The following is a 23,103-nucleotide window of genomic DNA, read 5'->3' on the forward strand; positions in this document are numbered from 1 at the left end:
AATCACCCCATCAACAGAGCACAAATATGCCCCCAAATGAGGTCACATTTCAGAAGACTTCTTGGTGAGACGACTGTATGAATAGTTCATTGTGCTTGAGAAGCAAATAGAGAACTCTGGAAGCAATCTATTTGTAGGATCTTTTTAATATTAGGCAAATTGGTGACCAGGCTTAGTGATAAAGTAGTATTTGAAGGGTATCTCGATTTTTTGAGGTAGGAAATGCAAGACTTTTCAGTGGGTGCTGTGGGGGCCTGACACAAGCCATGTTGAGTTTTGACCTGTGGTCTCCGTGCAGAAAGAAACAGCTAACGTTTCGCTCCCCTTCCTGCTTCAACAGTTACAGATCGGTTCACCCAGAAGCCAGGGGGCATCTCAGCGAAGCCCTGACTGAGGACACGGGAGTTGGGACTAGTGTGGCAGGAAGCCCTCTCCCGCTGACCACGGGGAATGAAAGCCTGGACCTCACCATCATCAGGCACCTCCAGTACTGCACCCAGCTCGTCCAGGTAGGACTGGCGACTGAACCAGGTTTTTAGAGTCCAGGTTGTTGATGCACCAAGAATGTGTGCTTCCTTTTTTTTCAGTTTTCCCAGGAAAAGGAGAATTCAGGAATGTGAGAATAATCATCTACGGCCAAACCTCCCTGAACGTCCCCTATCTCATCTGCTTTGATTTGAACTCAAAAACTAAATTGCATGGCCATCTTCCTTCAACCCTGGGTGTCCTGGTTAAGACTATACACTTCCACTGCAGAGGCCGTGAATTCCATCCTGGACGTGGAACTAAGATCCCACATGCCACATAGCATGGCCAAAAAAATAAAATAAATTTTTAGAAATTAAAAAAAAAGTCTAGATCTTCAGACCTTAACAGGTAGTAAGTGACATGTAGTGGGCTCTCACTTTCAAATTATTTGATAATAGGTGAGAGTAATGTGATTTTTTTATTTTAATTATTTGGTCACACTTCACAGCATATGGGATCTTAGTTCCCTGACCGGGGATGGAACTCATGCCCCCTGCAGTGGAAGCGAGGAGTATTAACCACTGAACCACCAGAGAAGTCCTATGATTTTTTAAAAACAGGAATTTGCATTCTGCCATCTACGAATAGACTTTGAAAGCCAGTATTACTGAACTTATGTTAACATAAACCCAACACATTAGTTAGTTTTCCATCACTTGGATAGCTAAAGGCAAAATGCTACAGAACATAATCACAGTTTCCCAGATTGTGAATAAGTACTAATATACAATGGCAACCCACTCCAGTACTCTTGCCTGGAGAACCCCATGGACAGAGGAGCCTGGTAGGCTGCAGTCCATGGGTTCGCTAAGGGTCAGACACGACTGAGCAACTTCACTTTCACTTTTCACTTTCATGCAATGGAGAAGGAAATGGCAACCAACTCCAGTGTTCTTGCCTGGAGAATCCCAGGGATGGGGGAGCCTGGTGGGCTGACGTCTATGGGGTCCGCACAGAGTCGGACACGACTGAAGCGACTTAGCAGCAGTAGCAGCAACAGCAATGAGAAAGACTATTTTACAGGCATTATCCTCACCAGTTCATTTTCGTTCTGGGACACTCTGGGGCTCATTTTTCTTCTCATATCAGGCTGGTTTACCACTTAAGATTTTGCACAGTTGTTGCTGTTCACTCAGTCATGTCCAACTCTTTGCTACCCCATGGAGCATGCCAGGCTTCCCCATACTTCACTTTCTCCTAGAGTTTGCTCAAACTCATGTCCATTGAATCAGTGATGCCATCTAACCATCTCATCCTCTGTCACCCCCTTCTTTTCTTGCCCTCAGTCTTTCCCAGCATCAGGGTCTTTTCCAGTGAGTCGGCTGTTCGCATCAGGTGGCCAAAGTGTTAGAGCTTCGGCTTCAGCATTAGTTCTTCCAGTGAATATTCAGGGTTCATTTCCTTTAGGACTGACTGGTTCAATCTCCTTGCAGTCCAAGGGACTCTGAAGGGTCCTCTCCACCACCACAATTCAAAAGCATCAGTTCTTTGGTGCTCAGCCTTTTTCATGATCCCTCTCTCATATCCGTACACCACTACTGGAAAAACCATAGCTTTGACTAGATGGACATTTGTCGGCAAAGTAATGTCTCTGCTGTTTAATATGCTGTCTAGGTTTATCATAGCTTTTCTTCCAAGGAACAAGTGTCTTTTAATTTCATGGCTGCAGTCACCGTCTGCAGTGGAATAACTATTTTGACATTCTTTTGTTGCAACAAGGGTTTCAGCTGTCGAACAAAGCACTTTCCCCCAGGCATCTGCATGAATGCTTCCTCCTCTCCCAGTGGTTGGTCTTTTCCCAATCTTGTTCTTCTCTCACCTTGCCTCAGTGTGTGGGAATCAGAAACAGAAAGTGAAAGCAAATGTATAATGGTTGTAAGGGGCTGGGCCAGGCAGGAAGAGCACAAAAAGAGGAGAAATCATGCTTTTAAGAGCGTGTGTTCAATTGGAAGCCTGATGCAGGGTGGGGAGGAAGGACCCAGGGAGGCTGGGAATAGGTTAACATTGCTTTTTCAATAACACACTCATGATGAGATGTAGAAGAATCTGCTTCTCCATGAATAGAGAGCCTCAAAGCCGCCTCAGACACTCACGTGCTGTGGGAAGCTGGTAGGCCATTATGACTCTTGCACTAGGTTGGCCAGTACCCCAGTGGATCTCTTTTGTTGAGTGTTTAATTTACAAGCCAGGTACTGACAGCCAGTCTGGCAGACGGTGCACATTTTTTCTGACCAAAATGAACAAGGATTGTTGTTGACTTACAGCTATTCTCTGTTCACCAAGCATTGGAATGAGATGGTGTTCACAGCCCTTTGTCCTTGGTGAGCCCGAGACTCTGCTGAGCAAACTCCCTATTCACCTTTCAGATGTAAAGCCATTACTTCGTGAGACATGGGAGAATTCTGTTCCATGAAGGGATGTATGTGTTCGCTCAAAGACTAATTGGCGTGCAAGAGTCAGTGCAGTGTTTCTCTCTACAGTAAGGCCATGGCTGTAACAAATTCAACTCTTCTGTGGGGAACAGCAATACTAGAAAAAACAAGAGGGAGTGGTCCCACCCAGACCGTTACTACCTGGTACATGGGACACTGCCCAACTCATGAATCGTTTAATAAAGCCAATTAGATCTTTAAAAAGAGAAAAGAAAAACAAAAGAGATAGACATAAAGGTGTAGAATAAAGGAGATGTAGAATAAAGTAGAAATCAAGGTAGAAACCTGATTTCTAATTCACAAGATGCTTGGATGGCATCACTGATTCAAAGGACATGCGTTTGAGCAAGCTCTGGGAGATGGTGAAAGCCAGGGAAGCCTGGTGTGCTGCAGTCCATGGGGTTGCAGAGTCGGACATGGCTGAGCAACTGAACGACAACAACCTGAATCAGTAAGCTTGCTTATTCACTTGGTATATAATTGCAGAGATAAAAATGGGTGTTCCATAAGAATTAATGTGAAGTCACTCAGTCGTGTCTGACTCTTTGCAACCCCATGGACTATAGCCTACCAGGCTCCTCTGTCCGTGGGATTTTCCAGGCAATAGTACTGGAGTGGATTGCCATTTCCTTCTCCAAGGTATCTTCCCAACCCAGGGATCGACCCCGGGTCTCCCGCATGGTAGACAGACACTTTAACCATCTGAGCCAGCAGGGAAGTCCTCCATAAGAATTATAGTAGCTATAATTATGTTTAAAAAGAGCAGTTTTTTCTACTCAATTTTTTTTTACATGAAAGGCATTTGTATATAATGGCTTGACTTCTGAATTTGAAAAATTCATTTTGCTTTAGAGCCCAAATGATTGAGACCATACAGGATGATGGTACAGGTCTGCATCCTGCAGCCATGCCTGCCAAGTGAAGGGGACAGAGACATAGAAAGGACTAGAACCTTCAGACAGTGACTGATTTCTGTCCTTTCTCCTCTCAGGTCCCTCTTTCTTCTCATGACCTGCACACAAATGAAATCACTTGCCATTAATGTGCTCTTGGACAGGTTGCTTAACCTCTCTCTACCTCAGTTTCCTCATCAGTTAACTGGAAAATCAAAAGTACCCACTTCTGGGTAGCCTCAGCTGGGTTGTTGTGCAAAATAACATGAGCTAATTCATGTATAAGGCCCAGACCAATGCCTGGTATGTAGGAAGCACTCATTAATGAGATAAACTTTTGTTGTAATTATGATTATTATACAACATGCTCTTAATTTTCAGCTTGAAAACAATGATATGAATCCAGGCCATGAAAAATAACTGCACTTGTAAAACAAACCTTTTTTCTGCTTCCACACCAATGGCAACCAAATATGCTCTTCAAGTTTCAAAGAGGTTTTATGGATTGACAGTACGTACAGCAAGGCAACTTTATAATAACCTTGCAGCCCTACTACTGAGAAAACTCTAGAATTTGCCCAGGCATGAGAAAAGTTGAAAGCAACAAAAACATGTCTGATTTCATCAGGTGTTGTAACCGGCCTGGAATAAGGAAGACTATACTGGAACAGAAAGGTGTATGAGTTTAACATCCCCTCTTCATTCAGAAGGATGAGGCTGAGCTCTACTGACAATAGTAATTGACCCAGTGGTTTTGTTTGTTTTATCAGCAAATTGTTCTTTCAAGCAAAACCCCATTTGTGGCCAGCAACCTCTTAGAGAAGCTTTCCAGACAAATCCAGGTGATGGAGAAGCTCTCGGCCGTCAGCGATGAGAACATTGGAAACATCAGTTCTGTCATTGAAGGTGAGCCCCTGCAGTGACACCACCAGGTTCTTACAAACAGTAGCACCACGAGCCTTCCACCCACCCCACCCCGCCCCAGTCCCCACCTGCATCTATTCATGGCTTTGTTAGGATGGCAGAGAAGCACTCTTGGGCTGTAGAGTACAGGAAGGTTGCCACATGAGTGTGTCATAATTAACATCATGCTTCAGCTTTTGGAGTCAAAGCAGCAGATGCCTAGCTTTTTCTAGGGGGCCTCCACCTCCAGGAGGCAGACTCTAGTGTATAGGCAGAACCCCTCCTCCTCTGCTGGTGTGGCTCCCCCTGGGGACAGGTGATCAGGATTGCCCCTGTGCAGTGGAGCTGGCCGAGACAACCCCCATAGCGGTTGATGGTCAAAGGCAAGATGCTCCCAAACCTACTGTGAAAGGCAGAAATACGAGGAGTCAAAGGCCTTCAAGAGAATCCCTGGTTCAGAGTTTTAAATAGAAAACTTGACACAGGAGAGATGCCTTTGAACTTGTGTGGTCTGGCTACAGGACTAGTTCCTAGAGACAAGGATTTGTGTCTTTTTTTCCCCGTCAGATAGTGGAAAGAGTGGGAAACCAGGACCTTCTGGATTATCTCCAACTAAGCTTGAAATTCCCTCTAGGTTCTTTCTGTACGTTTCTGCCTCCTGCTTCTGGTCCTCCCAGGAGCAGGTGACCTTGACAGGTCTCTGAGAGATGTGAAAAGTGGCAGGACATTCAGGCTCCTGTCCGCTCCTCCTCCAGCCCCTCGGCTTGATCAGAGCCTCGAGTGAAATGCTGACTGTGGCACATGGCTCTTCAATCATTTCACTCGGAGAGCCAGCTGGGAAGGGTGAAAAACTCTCTCAGTCACCCTCTGCTCTGTCCCCCCGCTGCAGAAAATCTCCCGGGGTTTGATTCTCGGATCCTGTACAATTTTATTTGCTAAGTTACAGGAGATGAGGGGATTAGACTTTCTCCCAAGGGTAAACCTGCTGTTTTCTATCATGGAAAGCAAACAGTTTGCTTTTGCCGCATTTTCTTTAGTGCCCAGGCTGGATGAGCTCCTCATCTCCACTTCTTTGCCCTCAGGACCACCTGCCAACAACAGGGGAATCCTATAGTTCTGATTAAAAACTGGTCTTAAAAAAAAAAGAAAGGCCCATGGTGATGCCTGCCCCCACCCCACCCAGGTCCATCTCTGCATCTGCATCTGTTTCACTGAGTCGTGGGATGGGGGGTTGCTCTTCTATTCCAGCCATACCGGAATTTCACAAAAAGCTGTCTTTGCTGTCCTTCTGGACCAAATGCTGCACCCCGATTGGGGTCTACCACAGCTCCGCGGACAGAGTGATTAAGCAGCTAGAGGCCAGCTTTGCCAGAACCGTCAACAGAGACTACCCCGGGCTTGCAGACCCAGGTACAGGGCAACAGGAATGAGAGAAATATTTCCGTCTTTTGGGTTGAAAGTACTAAGCGCTGGTGCAGTCCCCTCAAGACTCCCCGCTGCAGCTAGCCCAGAAGAGAGGCTTCCCCTCCAGAGAAAACATCATCTACTCAGAAAAAGCAAAGAAAGGAAAGACAGGGAACATGTTTTCGTTCCAAATATCAGCAGTGACTTTGAAAAGGACCGTATGTCTGTACTACTATTGACGAATGTATCCTTTTCTCATTAAAAAGTCACCAATACAGGAGTGTCAAATGGTATAACCACTTGGGAAAAACTGCTTGACAGTTTGTATAGAAACTGAATATGTATACTCCTATCCTATGATCCAGCAATTCCACTCCTAAATATGTCAAAAGAAATACGAGCTTATCCTCATTTTTTAAGAGGACATGTATAAGAAGGTTCAAAGCAGCCTTATTCACAGGAACCAAAAATGGAAACAATTCAAATGCCCATCAACAGGAGAAGGAATAAATGGTAATATTACACAGCAGTTTTCAAAAAGGCTAAATTTACTGCTGCAAGCAATAATTTGGATGAACCTCACGTAATTTTTGAACAAAAGGAGCTAGATTCAAAAAGTACATACTATATAGTTTTATTTATATGAAGTTCAAAAACAGATAAAGCCAATGTACTGATAGAAGTTTGACTATTATTGATAGTTGATAGAAGTTTGAGTTCCTATGGTTGGAGCATACTGGGAGGGGGCACAGGAGAACGTAATGGCATCCCAGTGATCTCTTGATCCAAATGATAGTTACATGGGTATATAGATATGCTGTACACTGAACTCCCTTTACAGACTTCACTCCTTCGTGTACCTCAATAGAAAGACGAATGAGGGATGAATGAATGATTGATTGTGTTTCTTAAAAACTGCTTCATATCTTCCCCTTCCAAATAGTGTTTCACACCCTGGTGTCCCAAATCCTGGACCGAGCTGAGCCCCTGCTTCCCGCCAGCCTGTCCTCCGAAGTCATCACTGTTTTCCAGTATTACAGTTACTTTACGAGCCACGGCGTGAGTGACCTGGAGAGTTACCTGAACCAGCTGGCCAAGCAAGGTAGGACGTGTTCTTTGCTCACACTGTGGGGGGCTCAATCTGGGATAATTTTGGTCTCTTCAATCATAGTTTTCAACATCTGGGCTAAGATTTGTGTTTTAGACGGCTCCTGGACGTTTTTAACATGAGTGAGCCCTTTGACAATGAAACGGGTTTGCTGAGCATACCCTTTTCGCTCAACAGGGGTGTACCATTAACAGGAAGCTGATAAATGACTGAAGACCCTGCTGAAGTTTTTGTCTATCATTAATGTATTTGCCATTTGTAGGATTGAGCCTACAGGCAATGTTATTTTATAGTGCCTTTTTGGTGGCGCTTTCATAATACTAAGCAGAAGTGAGGTTCCAAAGAAGCCAATGGGGTGACACATTGGGAACGGAAAGGAGGGAGAGACGAAAAAACAAATCTAAGGCTTCATCTTCAGGGATTGAAGAAAACACAGCAACACAGGGAGGAGCAGTGAAGCTTGCCATTGCCTTCTCGTGGGGCACTCCAATTATGAGGAAGAGAACCAGCTTCTGCCCTGAGTGGAAGCCTCTCCAGGAGTGGAGCCAGGCTGTGAGGGGCTGGTTTCTGGTTCCCAAGTTTGTGCTGTTTCTCCACCCGCGCTTGACCATGGGCGGCAGGAGGGTGAGGCGAGAGGAACCAGGTGTGTTCTTGGGAGTAGGTAGGTTGGCGCAGCGCTAGTGGCGGAAATGCTTCTGACCCTGCCCTGGGTTCGGGCTCGGTCCTTAAACCCCGAGACACCACGTTCAGCACGGTAATTGCCATCACAGGAAGAAAATCTTCCTCCACCATCACTAATCAGAAACATCGCCTTTCTCATATGCTAATTTTTCATATATTCTTGGGTCTTTTATTAAGTACATCCCTGAACCTTACTTGTATCTGTAATAAGCATGCTACTTTACCAACAGAAAGTGACTTCTGTTTTCTTCTCTCTCTCCAGTTTCGGTGGTTCAGACTCTGCAGTCACTGAGAGACGAGAAACTGCTCCAGGCCATGAGTGACCTTGCCCCCGGCAGCTTCCCAGCCCCGCAGGAGGAAGTACTCAGGACGCTGGCTCTGCTCCTGACTGGGGAGGACAGTGGAGCTAGTGAGGCGGTGACGCTTTACTTGACAGCCGCCTCCAGAAGCGAGCATTTCAGGGAAAAGGTAGGGCATGAAATGATGGACGGCGAGGCAGAAGCTTGTTTAAGTTTATGCCATTTACTGTTAATATTGTGTCATCTCTTCCTTTGTAAAAATAATTTTCTTTCTCCTGTTTTTTAAAATTAAAAAAGAAAAGCTGTGTGGCACATGGGCCTTCTCTAGTTGCAGTGCAGCGGACTCCTTTAGTTGTGGAGTACTGGCTCTGAGAGCTCTCAGGCTCGATCGTTGCAGCTCAGGGGCTTCTCTGGTTGCCCTGCTGCATGTGGGATCTTAGTTCCCCAAGCAGGGATTGAACCAACATCCCTGCATTGGAAGGCAGATTCTTAACCATTGGACCACCAGGGAAGTCCCTTTTCCTCTTATTACTGATATACACTCTGTAAAATTATTTAAACTATAAAAATATACTGAAAATAGTTAAGGTCCTGTAAGTCCCAGAGAAAACTATTCATCACTTAGTGTACATTCCTTCAGATCTTTTCTATGTATATGCTAACATATATAATTATTTTTTCTTAAATGAGATCACACTATCTTATTTCACAAATGATTTTTTAAATGTAATGTATCATGGTTATTTTCTTTCCATGTCAGGACATATTGATCTACTTTATTCTATTTATACTTCAGTGGCATCTCAGTATATAAATATCCTGTTATTTTTGTATTGCATATTGATGAGCATTTGTGTAGTTTCCAACTCTGAAAAATATTATGATGAACATACATATGTGTGTTCACACACACACATGTTTTATGAATAGTTTGCAGTTATGTCATCAAACTATTGGGTCAAAGTGCTAGAATACTTTTTACTTTAAAAGCCATCCCTCCTGTTGCTAGGGAGGAGACAGTTTACCTCTCTCGGCTTCAATTCAACAGTCATCCAAGTGTAATAAGCATATGCAGTTCAAGTACTTTGGGGCCTAGTACAAGCAGGCCCTTTACAACCTGAGAGCCCTTTGCAACCTGAACAGTCATCCTAAAACCCACATCTCATCGACTTTCAGATCAGTTAAAGAAAATAAAAGTCGGCCCTTCTTGTCCTTGAGATGGGTCTGCTGTTGAACTCGGAGAAGAGTTTGCTGAAACTTTCTAAGGCATTATCTAATTATCTAAGTTAGTGTGTGGTGGGATGTACTCCTGGGAAGATATTCCATTCTAATACATTTTGGCCCGAGAACATGCACTTCATATTGTTCTTTCCTACAAAGTTCCAGTCTTTTAGGAGAGTTTGCTCAAAATGCTCTTCTGTGGGCCAAATACCCTCACCCACACTGAAAGAGCAAGACATAAGAGACCATGTATTTTGCAATGCCAGTCATAGAATAGAAGGTATGAATGAACTGGATAAAAAGATCAAGCTCTTTTAATCAATGTGAATTTTAATGGATTTTTTTTCCCCCTCTGAGGGTAGTGCAAAATGTCTCATTTTACCTGTAGCTTATCTCAAGGAGTAAAAATGATACATACGTCTGAAAAAAAAAGTGAAAGTTAGTCACACGGTCATGTCTGACTTTTTGCGATCCCATGAACTGTAGGCAGCCTGGCTCCTTTGTCCATGGAATTCTCCAGGCAAGAATACTGGAGTGGGTTGCCATTCCTTTCTCCAGGAGATCTTCCCAACCCAGGGATTGAACCTGGGTCTCCTGCATTGCAAGCAGATTCTTTACCAACTGAGCCCCTAGGGAAGCCTGAAAGTACAAACAAATCAAAATGTCTTCATGCGTCCTTCCTTCTCTTTCAGGCCCTGCTCTACTACTGTGAAGCCCTAACAAAGACTGACTTCCGGCTCCAGAAGGCAGCTTGCCTGGCCCTGAAAAGCCTGAAGGTAAGGCCCAGCCTTGGAGCCCCTGGCAGGTCAGCTTTGAGCTGACTTTGGCTTTGACACTAAGCCAGGTGCATAGACAGCTTTCTTTCCATATTTGGAAGTACCTGCTTTAGCAGCCTTTCTCCTCTCCTTTACCCTGTATATTAGTTGGGAAATCCTTTTTGTCTTCAAATAGTACCTAAATGTGACTTGGTTTTGTTAAAGTCAATACTTTTTGGAAAACAATTCCCTTTTTCAGTAGCTCACAGGAATCAATTTGCCTCAGGGCCACTATTAGAAAAGTGTCTTTCATGCCAAAAAAGAGATGACATGCTGATTTCATCAGTTTTTCTTGTGTACAGAAATACGGCAGAGATAAATAAAATTGGCAAAAAAGTACTAAAATCCAATGTGCCAATAAACTTTCAAATCCTTCCCTGGCAACTCTTTTACTAAGCAGCTTGTCCATCTTCATTGTATCAGAGGGCTGAGAATTGCCAGTGTTTTAAGGAGCTTGCCTTTTAGTAGTCAAGATTTAATGTCTGACTGACCTTAATCACAAAATATAAGATTAATCATCCTTGAGAACAGAATGAAAAGGCCACACCTTGAGGTCTGCTAAAATCTTGGATGTGTGCGGGGACCTGCAGACCTAATGGGACATGAAGAAAGGGATTAACACCTCAAAGGAAAAAGTTAATGACCTGTGAAGAAAAACACTTCTGGGAAAATTTGCCTTCCTTGTTACTGGGTCAAAAAATTACCTTGAGGTGGCCAGGCCCACAGTGGTTGCTGTGCATTTGGGTGCTGTCCTGTTAGTGACAGGTCAGTGATGATGGCTGCGACACAGAGTTAATGTAAAGTAAGACAGAAGGATACCTGATCGGCACCAGTTTTTGTGGATTTGCATGCTGTGAAGGTTTAAAAGCTACAGTTTTAAACTCCAGCGTGTCCACAGTCTGGGAGCAGCAATCCTCCCCACTACTTTAATCCCATGGATGGAGGAGCCTGGTGGGCTGCAGTCCATGGGGTCGCTAAGAGTCAGACACGACTGAGCGACTTCACTTTCACTTTTCACTTTCATGCACTGAAGAAGGAAATGGCAACCCACTCCAGTGTTCTTGCCTGGAGAATCCCAGGGACGGGGGAGCCTGACGGGCTGCCGTCTCTGGGGTCACACAGAGTCGGACACGACTGAAGCGACTTAGCAGCAGCAGCAGCACTCTTTCCTCCTAAAGCAAAGACCTCTTTCTAAACCACCCCCAGCCCCCCAGCTCTTGAAAGGGGCTCCAAATAGCATGATGTAAAAAACACAGCACAGACCCAACCAGTCAACTCTCATTAACGTGTCAAGAGAAAAAAAATACTTTTTTAAATGAATGGCAGCAAACAGACATCCGACATATTTCTTTCTTAGTACCATACTGGAAACAAGCTTGAGAAGTCAGGGTTCTCAAATGCAGTTGTAGTTCCCCCATCTGTCTCACTGGGCCACACGAACCCAAAGAAACACCCGTGCTTGCTTCTGTCTGTTGTCTTCCGGTGCCCAGCACCACCAGGGCCACTCCATAAGCCTCACTTTCTGCCAAGAAAGAAAACCATATAATGTGTTATTTGTTATCAACTCTTCAAAATCACTGGAAGAGCATTTTATTCATAGCTGCTGCTGCTGCTAAGGCGCTTCTCCTTATTCACAGCAGGCCCTCTCTTATCTATGGCCTTCAACACTGGCTCTCATGGGCACTCTGGTGGGCTCTCTTCTCCTTCCGTGTGTCCTCCCTGCCATGGTCATGCCTATGCTAACAACTCCCCATGTTTCCAGTCCATGTCATCCCTTCCATCTCTGATCCAGCTTGCTCTGAGGTATCTTCCCTAGGAAGTCTCAGACTCCACCCATCTCACCCCTACTTCTTGTCTCTGGTGTATGAGTGGATTGTTCAACTTCTTCGCAGGAGCTCAGGCCAGAAACCTAGGAGCCATCAGTGACCTGCCCTTGCCCTCAGCCTCCACCTCCAGCCAGCCTCCTCATCCTGCACATCCCACTTCCTTGGTAGTGGGAATCTGTCTCCTCTTCATCTGCATTCTATTCACATGTTCCAGCCACGTTCCCACCAGTTTCTCTGCCTCCCTGTAGTTCATCCTCTCCTCTGTAGTTAGAAAGCTCAGAATTAAAAAACAAGTCCTATTTAAACCTCTTACATGACTTTCCATGATCTTAGAATGATATCCGAAACTGTTAATATGGCTTATAAGCCTCCCCTTGATTTGGGCCCTGTATTTCCTTCTCCACACCCCCAAACACTACGTACACAGACACAGACACACACACACACACACACACACACACACATCTTTACCACATGCCCAAACTTGACCAACTCCTCTAAGCCACACTTCCTCCAGGAAGACTTCCCTGATCAGACCACTCTGCATCTCCCAGTCACGTTTAGCCCCAGCACCCTGACTCAGCCTGTCACACATCATAATAATTAGTTAACTTATTTCACCATCTGTTTTTCCACCGGACTGTAAACTCTTAAGGGTCAGGACCATGTCATGTTCATGGCTGAGTCTCCCAGGCCCTGTGAACCGCCTGGTTCACAGAGTGCTCAGTAAATGTTTGTGGAAGAAACAAATAGACGAATTCCCATCCTTGACCTTTACTTGTCTCTATTTTAATATATAAACTAAAATTAGGAATTCTTAAATTAGAACAGTTTTGGAAGGAATGAGATACAGCAAAAAGAAGTAGGCGAAGTGGATTCTATTCTGGAAAAGCGGACTGGTCATTTCCTTCTCTTGGCCTGTAGTCCGCTGTGAAATGAGGAGCTTCCCTGGTCATCAGCGTTCCCATAAACGCACATCCTGAGCTCCATCCAGGAGGTTCTAATCTGATGTGTCCGAGTAGCATCAGGAATCTGTACTTTTATAAGAGCTCCCAGAGTGATCCTGATACTCAGCTGGGTTTGGGAAGACCTGGGTGGTTTTTTAAGTCCCCACCAGCTGTGAAAATGCTAAGTCTCATATAGTCCCACACCTAAATGTCAGAACACTGTTTTAACTCTTTTCTCCTTGTAGGCTACTGAAAGCATTAAAATGCTCGTGACATTGTGTCAGTCTGATACTGAAGAAATCAGAAATGTGGCCTCAGAAACTCTCTTATCTCTTGGTGAGCTTTTTGCTTTTGTTTTTTTGTAACACGATTGCTTATTTCTGACACAAAGGTAATGGTAAGAAGTTTCATGTGCCTTGTTTGAGCAGGTTTTCTCCTATAGGCTATCTGCTCAACCACTTACACACACACACACACACACACACACACACACAGTATGAGGGACTGATCAGTTAATACCAACTGGTATTAATTTTTCTGAGTGATGAATAAAAATGTTAAGTTCAAACTGGTATTTATTTTTGGTGTTCTGTATCCAGGAGAAGATGGGCGGCTGGCATATGAACAGTTGGACAAATTTCCTCGAGACTGTGTAAAAGTTGGAGGTCGTCTTGCAAGTGAAGTTGCCACGGCCTTTTAATTACGAGCTGACTCTAACAGCTGTCTTAATAAATGGCCCTGTTAATCAAGATGGTGCTGTGACTTAGCTGGAAGCTGTTGAGGTTGTCTGAAAATTTTAAATGTTTTAGAAGGAATCCAAAGTCCAGTTTCACAGTGCTTATCTACTTTTCCTTTGGCCAATAGAATAGGGCTATGTATATTTCAGTAGATTACATCATTGACTGCCCTGACAAAACTTAGTAGAAGAGTCTGTCTTATCTAGTACGTATGGAATTTTAAAACAGCCATCTTTGTACTTTTTTGGAAGTTCTTCTATAAGCTTGAAATAGTCACACGATACTTTGATAAATATCCTATGCCTTGCAGTTTTTCCTCTGTTGTGTTCTCAGGGTTGAGTGGCCCCTTTAGGTACCTAATTTTACCTTAAATGCAAAGCAAAAAAAAAATAAAAGGATTTCTTCAAATACAACTTTGCCTGCAGAACCTGGTAAAAGAACACATTATAAGATTTTTTATTTTCATTTTTTCAAGCTGCCACAATTTCTTTTGTTTCTCTATTGTGAAAAATCCAAAAGCATGTTTCCAGTATGTAAAAAAAAGATGAATTAAAAAAAAAAAAAAGATGGGTAGATCATTAAAAATTACCTTATTAAGATTATACCATACTCATTTTTAAGAAGATACTCAAAACTTAAGCTTTTTTTTTTTTAATAAGAGCCATTTTTAAAATGATACTTTTTATAATAGAAGTATTTAGCTGCTAAGGCAGATCAAAACCAGAAGTTTTCAGAAAGTTATGATGCTCCTTGAAGAAGAAGAACATAGAAGTTGGAGGAATCCTAATGGGGTAAAAGGGGCTTCCCTGGAGGCTCATGGTCAAGAATGTGCCTGTCAAGGCAGGAGATGCATGTTCATCCCTGGGTTGGGAAGATCCCCTGGAGAAGGAAATGGCAACCCGTTCTACTATTCTTGCCTGGGAAACCCCATGGTCAGAGGAGCCTGGCAGGCTACAGTCCATGGGGTCGAAGAGTCAGACACGACTTGGTGACTAAATGACAACAGTGAGGTGAAAACAGAGGATCAATAACAGTGGTCTTTGCTTTTATAGAAAGTACTATAAGGTAAGGAAGAAGAATGCCCTGAATGGTTACTGCCCTAGAGAAATCATTCATCACTGGATAAGAACCCTTGGCCAAATAGTTAAAACAGCTCCTGTCATTGCTTTCATATCAGGGTAGTAAGTCCTTTAAATAAAATACAAGTCTGTTCAGTAGCTCTTATTAAATAACTTTTCTTCCTCTTAAGAGTATATAAGGTGGGATATGCCAAGATATCAAAATAATATGTGTGAGTGTAATTTAAACTGTGAAATATCTACTATTCTCTGAATGTGCTTGTATAATCATTTAGATGTTATTTGAAATATTTACATTTTAGCAAGACCTTCAAAAACAATTCTTATTTCGTTTAAAGTGTAAATTGTTTATCAGACTTCCTGGTAGGTAAGTTCTTTCAACTGTGAAGTTATAATGTATATATAAATTTGTAAATTTATAAATATTATATATATATGCATATCTTCCCTTTTAAAGGTACATTGTACAGCCTACAGTTAGTATGTATAGTCTGTAGTCCCTGTCAAATGGTTGAAGTGATTTTTTTAAATAGTCAAATCACAAATGTCACAGAATTGTTTTGTTGTTTGGGTTTTTTATTTTTTCGAGTATTGCATGAATAATTCTATACCTTTTGTATTCACTTCTGCATTTTGTTTTTGGTCAAAAGGGGTGCTTTTAGTTTTGTGGCATTTCCATTCGTCATTCTTTCAATCATGTAAGTTAAAAATAAAAATTATTTTTGAATTACTAGTTTCGTGTTCAGAGTCTGCAGTATTTTTTCACATGTTCTTGTTGAGTTGGTATTTACACAACCCACTACACTTGATTCTAAACTTGAATTTATTCTTGTCTTGAAATTCCTTCATCCATACATGAGAATGATATTTACTTCTCAGATTTGTTGTAATGCTAATTGGAGGAAAAACAGAGCTACATTTTATCTGATTCTTTCATCTGGAACACATTCCTGTCCCGCCCCATTTTGTCTAAGTTGCTATTGGTATATTTTAAATTTATGTATTTATTTTTTGGCTGTGCTGGTCTCGTTGCTGCGAGACATAAAAATTCCTGCCCTCACAGGGCTCATATCCTGGAAAAAGAAGACAATAAGACAGAGAAAAGGAGGGAACTCCCTGGCTGCCCAGTGGTTAGCACTCCGCCTCTCCGCTGCCCGGAGCCCAGAACTAAGATCCCACAAGCCTTGCATTGTGGCCAAAAAAAAAAAGACGGAGAAAAGGAATGTAATTGCCCAAGGCCAAGGCTGGGGATGGGAAATGGGATAGGGCAAAGATCAGCGTGGTCAGGGAAGGCCTAAGAGAAAATGACTTTCGAGGATCATCTGAGGAACTGACAGGTGAGTCATGTGGATGTGTGGATACCCCTGGGAAGAACACTCCAGGCAGATACAACGGTAAATGCGAAGGCCTTAAAAAGGGACCGTGCTTGATGTTTTAGATTTTCTAGTAGCCACATGAAGTAACAAGAACAGGGGAAGCTGATTCTAATAATATGTTTTACTTAACCTAATATATCCAAAATCTTTCAACTTGTAATCAATATAAAAGTTATTAATAAAATATTTTGCATTCTTTTTCTCCTACTTTGAAATAGAGTATATATTTTACAATTACAGCACATCACAATTCAGATGGGTCACATTTCGGGTACTCTGTAGCCACATGTGGCTAGTGGCTACCATATTGGATAATGCAGGCTCTGTGTTTCCTCAGTTGTCCCAGTCGTAGCCTTTATAGAATATACACACATACACATATGCTCACGCACATACATGCACATACATGGATACATGTTTGCAACCATGGGTTCCAACCATGGCTTCCATGTTTAATTGTCATGCCTCTTCAGGTTCTTTTTTAATTGATTTACACTGTTGTGTAGCTTCTGAATCAGAGCAAAGTGACTCATATAGATATAAAAGTATTCTTTTTTAAATTCTTTCCCATTATGGTTTATTATAAGATATTGTAGTTCCCAATACTGTATAGTAGGACTGTGTGGTTTATCTATTACATGTATTTATAATAGTTTTTATCTGCTAATCCCAAATTCCTAACTTATCCCTCTCCTAACTCTCCCTTTGATAACCATAGTTAGTTTGTTTTCTATGTCTGTGAGCCTGCTTCTGTTTTGTAAATAAGTTCATTTGTATCATATTTTAGATTCCACATATAAGTGCTATCATATGATATTTGTCTTTCTCTGTAAGACTTACTTTACTTAGTATGATAATCTCTTTGTCCATTCATGTTGTTGCAAATGGCATTATTTCACTCTTTTTGTAGCTGAGTAGTATTCCATTCAGAGAAGGCAATGGCACCCCACTCCAGTACTCTTGCCTGGAAAATCCCATGGACAGAGGAGCCTGGTGGGCTGCAGTCCATGGGGTCTCGAAGAGTCGAACACGACTGAGCGACTTCACTTTCACTTTTCACTTTCATGCATTGGAGAAGGAAATGGCAACCCACTCCAGTGTTCTTGCCTGGAGAATCCCAGGGACGGGGGAGCCTGGTGGGCTGCTGTCTATGGGGTCGCGCAGAGTCGAACACGACTGGAGCGACTTAGCAGCAGCAGCAGCAGTATTCCATTATATATGTACTTCATCTTCTTTATCCATTCATTTGTAGATGAATATTGAGGTTGATTTCATGTGTTGGTTATTGCAAATAGTGCTGCTATGAATATTGGGGTGTATATATCTTTTCAAATTAGTTTTCTCCAGATACATGGCTAGAAGGGAGATTGCTGGATCCTATGGTGACCCTCCTCTTTAGGTTCTTTTAGTCTGGAACAGTTGTGCCCCTACCCTTTAAACTTCCCAACCTTACAATATTTGAAGAATACAGACAAGTACATTTTGTAGAATGTCCCAGATTTGGACAGGCATCCAAATTTCTACCTCGAAAGTACAGCCAGTAGGATCTGTTGGTAAGTTGGAACTGAGATATGAAACAGACAAAAGCCAAGGGTGGATCCAAAAATTTCAGTCTGAAAAACTGGAAAGATGGAATGCCATCTTCCAAGACAGGGAAACTGAGAAGCAGCAGGTTTGGAGAGAAAGACCAAGACTTCTGCTTTGAGGGTCTGTTAAGTCGGGGAAGCCTCTTAGGCATGGAAATGGAGATACCATCTTGGTGATTGAAAATACTTGTGTTTAGAGTACAGGTGAGAAATCCAGTTTAAAAAAAAAAATTGGGAGTCTTCAGCATGTGAATGGTTTATTTCATCTGGTTTATTTCATCTAGGAAGTATAGATAAAAAAACAAGAGGAGGTACAAGGACTGAGCCTCAGGACACTCCAATATTCAGAGGTCATAAAGAAGAGGGGGAGACAGCAAAGGAAAAGGAAGATGGCCCGTGGGGAAAAGTTAAAGGAATATGACATCTTAGAAACCAAGTGAGAAAAGTGTTCCGAGGAGCAATGAGTGACAAATGCTGAGGACTGAGAATTGAATTCAGCAGAGGGAAGGTCCCCAGTGACCCTGATGAGCAACTTCAGTGGGGCTATAGGGTTGAAATCCAATTTGGAGTACATTTAAGAGAAGTTCAAAGAATGTTCAAAGGGCAAGTATGGCAGCTCTTTGAAGAGTTTTTGTATAAGGAGGAGCAGAAAAATGAATAACCAGTGGAAGAGGCTGTATGTAGTCAAGAGAGTTGTTTCAGTTTTTTTTAAATGAGAAAAGTACAGCATGCTTGTTGATGATGCAAAGGTCCCAGTTGAGATGGAAAAATTGAGATGCAAAAGAAGGATTGTGAGCAATCTCCTTGAATGGAGTGAGGAGGATTGGTTGAAATCTGCATAAACGGAGGGAGCGTAACAGGAGGAAAGCAAGAGGATATGGACACACACAGGTCAGAGGGTGGATATGATGGCGAGAACTGATGTAAGTCCCCTTTTGGGGGGGCTGCCCTGGGTTTTGTTGCTGCACGGTCTTTCTCTAGTTGTGGTGCGCAGGCTTCTTGTCCTTGCGACTCCTGGTCTTGGGCTCAGTAGTTGTAGCATGTGGGGTAGTTGCCGCAGGGCATGTGGAATCTTCCCGGACCAGGGATGGAACCTGTGTCCCCTGCGTGGGCAGGCAGATTCTTAACCACTGGACGACCAGGGAAGTCCTGGAAGTTCTTTTTTGACTGCTTCTATTTTCTCAGCAAAATAGGATCAACATAGAAAATCTGTGATGTAGAGAAAAACTCTATGTAGCAAGTAAGCAAAATTGGCATAATACTATGAAAGATGAGTGGAAAGTTTGACACGTTGGAACAGTCAAAGCAGAATGAGCAAGTTCCTAATAGACATCGCCTACACAGGGCACAAAGACAGGACCTCACTGAGTGTGTGTTAGGGGGAACCAGTTTGGCTTGAGGTGAGATTCTGTGCACCAGAGAAGCGAATGTAAGCTTGGTTTAGCGCAAAGTGCAGAAGGCCTCAACGCCAGGCTGAAGAAAGAAGTTCAGCATACATGTCTGCCCCCACCTGCCCCCAACCCCCCGCCCTGGATTTGTGTATTTAATTCCACGGTGTTGCTAAGTGATGAGTTCCAGAGTTCTTGACTGTTCACTTCTGTTCCTGCCAGGGACGTGACTGGGGCGCCCTTGGCCTTTTCACACAATGGCAAAGACGCAGGCTTATTTTGTGCAGTTTTGGCCTCAGGTTCTTCACTGCTTCGCGGGGCTATATCACCGCCTCCAGAAATGCTGGAGTGTCGTTAAGGGCTTCTGCAGTAACAACGAGGAAGAATACATCCCTCCAGCTGAGAGTATTTTTCATAAAGAAAAAATTCTGACGCTTGGCAATATTTTGACGGATAATTCTCTAGCCCTTGAACAGAGAGCTCAAGCTGCCTATAGAATCGGACTGCTGGCCTTTACAGGTACTGATTGAACCAGCGGTACTGATGGAGGTGTTCCACAGCCTTTCTGCCTGTACTAGCACTGTCAGTGAGGCTCCTAGCACTCATCTTAAGGGTCCGATAACATTTCCTTTGCCTAAATTATTAGCCTTTCATCTTTGTACCACCAGATGATTACTAATTACTTTCTCCTCAAGGATCTCCCATCTGAGCTACTAGCTTCCCTAGTAGCTCAGATGGTAAAGCATCTGTCTGCAATGCAGGAGACTCAGGTTTGATCCCTGGGTTGGGAAGATCCCCTGGAGAAAGAAATAGCAACTCACTCCAGTATCCTTGCCTGGAAAATCCCATGGACAGAAGAGCCTGGCAGGCTGAACAGTCCATGGTGTCACAAAGAGTCGGACACGACTGAGCAACTAACACACAAGGCTCTCATGTTTTAAAAGAATGTGTCCATCAGATATGACTAATTAGGTACTTTCTAATTTTTATTCATTAAAATTATATACACACATATACACTGAAATTGCCTATAAATTTTTTTAATATCATAAAAAAAATCAAAGACTATTCTGAATTGATTTGTCAATCCTTTTACAGGGAAAAACTACTTAATATTTTATATTTTATCTTGCAAAAAATGCATTACACAGGCAATAGTTTAGAAAAATCAGAACTTTGGGCTCTTAAAACACTTATTAATACCAGGAAAGTCAATAGGTGCATTAGTGAAAAACAGCTATTAATGTACACTTGGCTAGAAAATTAAGCGGTAAGGGTTGAAATTATATTTAAGGGCCCTTGTGGCTCAGATGGTAAAGAATCTGCTTGCAATGCAGGAGACCTGGGTTCTATCCCTGGGTTGGGAAGATCTAGAGAAGGGAATGGCAACCCACTCATTTTCTTGCCTGAAGAATCCCATGGACAGAGGAGCCTAGTGTGCTACAGTCCATGGGGTAGCAAAGAGTCGGACACAACTGAGCAACTAACACAAACCATTTAAAGACACACTGTTCTGTCAAATCCAAACTCTCTTCACTTTTTTTTTCTAATAAATGTCAGGATGTGTAAAAAAAATTTATAGACAGCCCTCAATAACACATCTCCTAATTAGAAGCTGTTGTTGATAGCTGTTAGTGTCATTGGTAGATTATTTTTTAAATGGGAAAATGAATTATTTTGATGCCGTTTGATAGACTACTTCCACAGAATGGTGTCCATGAGAGAAAACATTTACTGTTTACAAAGATCAATGGGTCCTAAGGTGCTAGAATGATTAAGAACCATTAGCACAGGACCAGAGAGAAGACAGAAACTCAGGAGACTACCCATGTGCAGGAGGATAAATCGTAACCACTAATGAGGCAGGCTCAGTTCACTACAGAGCTGTGGTCAGAATTGGGGGTTAAGAGTTAGCTAATTATAAAGGGATCAGCATCCTTTAATTACATGTGGGGAACCACAAAAAGGGCTCATGCCAGCTTTTCACTAACACTTTACATCAGAGAATATTCTTAAAACCATGAAACTGTGGTAGTACAAATAAGAGAAATCCAAGCCAGGTCAAAACTCCAGTGGCTAGAATCCAGACCACTGTGCCAGCTGCTCCTCACCATCTAAACTGTCTTCATCAGGGCCTTCTTATCTATGACCTTCTCAGAGTTCAAGATTTGAACTAGGAAGATCTGGGGTTCAGGTATAGGATGAGAGTGGAGTCAAGGACCAGGTTGGCCCCAGATCTGCAAGAGCCGGGCTGAGAAACACGTTAAGGAGAACAGAACAATGATGGACAGCTTGGGGAAAACCTCTCTTGCCACTTAGACCCTGACCTTGCAGCTCAGCCTGTTGGTTTTTCCTTTGTTTGCGCTAATGTTCTGGTACTTCTTCAAGCACTGAAGACCGAGACTTGGGAATGAAACCGTGAGGGAGATCTGCAAGGTGAACACAGCCAGGCTTTATTCATCTTGCAATACTGACAGGTGCCAGTGAAGGGACCAGGGAAGAGCTCTGAGCAGGCAGGGACCTCCCAGTGCTCTTCATGTAACCCCACGCTGATCAACGTACACGTTCTCAACTTCAGAGCAGCACGTGGAGTTTGGGGTGGTGGGGGAGAGGAGAACTGAGTGTAACACAGGAGCACTCATGTTACTAGCTACTAGACATATCAAATACTTCTGGAAATGCAAATGCTTTGTTTTACAGGAGGACCCACTGCTGGAAATTTTGCAGCTGAGTACATGAAAGAAGTAGCTCACTTGTTGCAAAATTACGAGATGGTACCAAAAATAAAGATCCTGCTGCTCCAAAGTGTCGCATCTTGGTGTTACTTAAACCCTGTCAACCAGAGAAGAGCCAAACATTTGCAGTTTATTCCTATTCTCATTGATCTTTTTAATGACACATCTGAGTCTACTATGACAAGTGAAACAAACAGCAGCCTCCTGGTTAAATTCTGGGCTTGCTATGTTCTCTCTGTCATGACATGCAATAACTTGCCTTGTATGCAGGAGCTTAAACACTGCAGTTCTCTGAAATATCACTTGCAAATACTGGCCAGTGAGAATTGGTCTGGATGGCCCGAGAATTTTGCAGAGGTGCTATATTTCCTCATTGGTTTTCACAGGCATTAATTTCTCTAAATCCACCTACCTGATGCCACTGCCTGCACCCCACTGTATTACCCTGGAAAACTGAAATAAATAACAAGAGCTGGTAACGTTATTCTTCAGCGTTTTCTTTTAGGTGGTTGAAAAACTGTATATTCATTTTCAACATTACTGTGATTAACCAAACTTATGAAAAGTGCCCCTGTTGAAATAACCTCATAAAAATTAAGTTTATAAAATGAGAATACACTGGAAGATACATTACCTATGTAACTGTTAGAAGCAGTGGTGTGTTTGGTGGGTGTGGTTATTAATGACATTTAGCTAAGGCACCCAGAAATGCCAAACCCAAACCCAACTCACAGCCACAACAGATGCTCCAGTGGATGTAGATGGATGCTGTTGATCTGTAGTGGATGCTGTCGCCCTACTCGAACACATCCTTGCGTTGTTTCAGTGCCAGCCTTTAAGGTGCCACATCCTTGGCTGAGGCCATGTTTGGCTTTCAGACATGATCTTACTGCACATCAGGCTGACCAGTTCAGGGGAACTCACACTTCATGGGAGCAGTGCTCACCTCCATTGATCCAGCTCTGGAAAGAGATGGAGTATTATGTGTACAGACACCCAAAGTACAGCCTAAAGCTCGCCTCTTGGATTTTCACCATCCGTCCGTATTTTGTTAGAAAATATGTAAAAGAAAACTTGCAGTTCCGTACTGTCCAGCCTCATCAAAGGCTTTGTTACAAAAAATATTTATGAAAAAGCGCTTAAAG

At 42.9% G+C, this 23,103-nt stretch overlaps 2 protein-coding genes across 7 annotated transcripts in view; both read left to right on the forward strand.

Annotated features, from left to right (window-relative positions):
- RIPOR2 (RHO family interacting cell polarization regulator 2) overlaps positions 1–15,606 on the forward strand; it is a 211,704-nt gene extending 196,098 nt beyond the window's left edge. For all 6 annotated transcript variants that reach the window (XM_070778306.1, XM_019985970.2, XM_019985971.2 and 3 more), the window contains 8 exons: positions 341–509; positions 4,624–4,759; positions 6,005–6,166; positions 7,104–7,262; positions 8,212–8,417; positions 10,162–10,245; positions 13,303–13,393; positions 13,657–15,606. In XM_070778306.1, the coding sequence (XP_070634407.1) occupies positions 341–509; positions 4,624–4,759; positions 6,005–6,166; positions 7,104–7,262; positions 8,212–8,417; positions 10,162–10,245; positions 13,303–13,393; positions 13,657–13,757 (1,108 nt within the window). In that variant the 3' untranslated portion in view covers positions 13,758–15,606. The remainder of the gene's footprint in view (positions 1–340; positions 510–4,623; positions 4,760–6,004; positions 6,167–7,103; positions 7,263–8,211; positions 8,418–10,161; positions 10,246–13,302; positions 13,394–13,656) is intronic.
- Positions 15,607–15,745: 139 nt separating this feature from the next.
- ARMH2 (armadillo like helical domain containing 2) lies at positions 15,746–22,524 on the forward strand. Its single transcript, XM_019985165.2, has 2 exons — positions 15,746–19,742; positions 21,924–22,524. Exons 1-2 carry the CDS (start codon positions 19,481–19,483, stop codon positions 22,349–22,351), a joined length of 690 nt encoding a protein of 229 aa, XP_019840724.2. The 5' UTR covers positions 15,746–19,480; the 3' UTR covers positions 22,352–22,524.
- Positions 22,525–23,103: the final 579 nt, after the last annotated feature.

The sequence above is a fragment of the Bos indicus genome, chromosome 23 (assembly GCF_029378745.1).
Source record: "Bos indicus isolate NIAB-ARS_2022 breed Sahiwal x Tharparkar chromosome 23, NIAB-ARS_B.indTharparkar_mat_pri_1.0, whole genome shotgun sequence".
NCBI classification, from domain to species: Eukaryota; Metazoa; Chordata; class Mammalia; order Artiodactyla; family Bovidae; genus Bos; species Bos indicus.

Excerpts from the sequence above, each read along its gene's own strand:
- ARMH2 (XM_019985165.2), top strand. The coding sequence starts at position 19,481 with ATGGCAAAGACGCAGGCTTATTTTGTGCAGTTTTGGCCTCAGGTTCTT. Across the intron at positions 19,743-21,923 it reads CGGACTGCTGGCCTTTACAG|GAGGACCCACTGCTGGAAAT; the intron begins GTACTGATTGAA and ends TTTGTTTTACAG.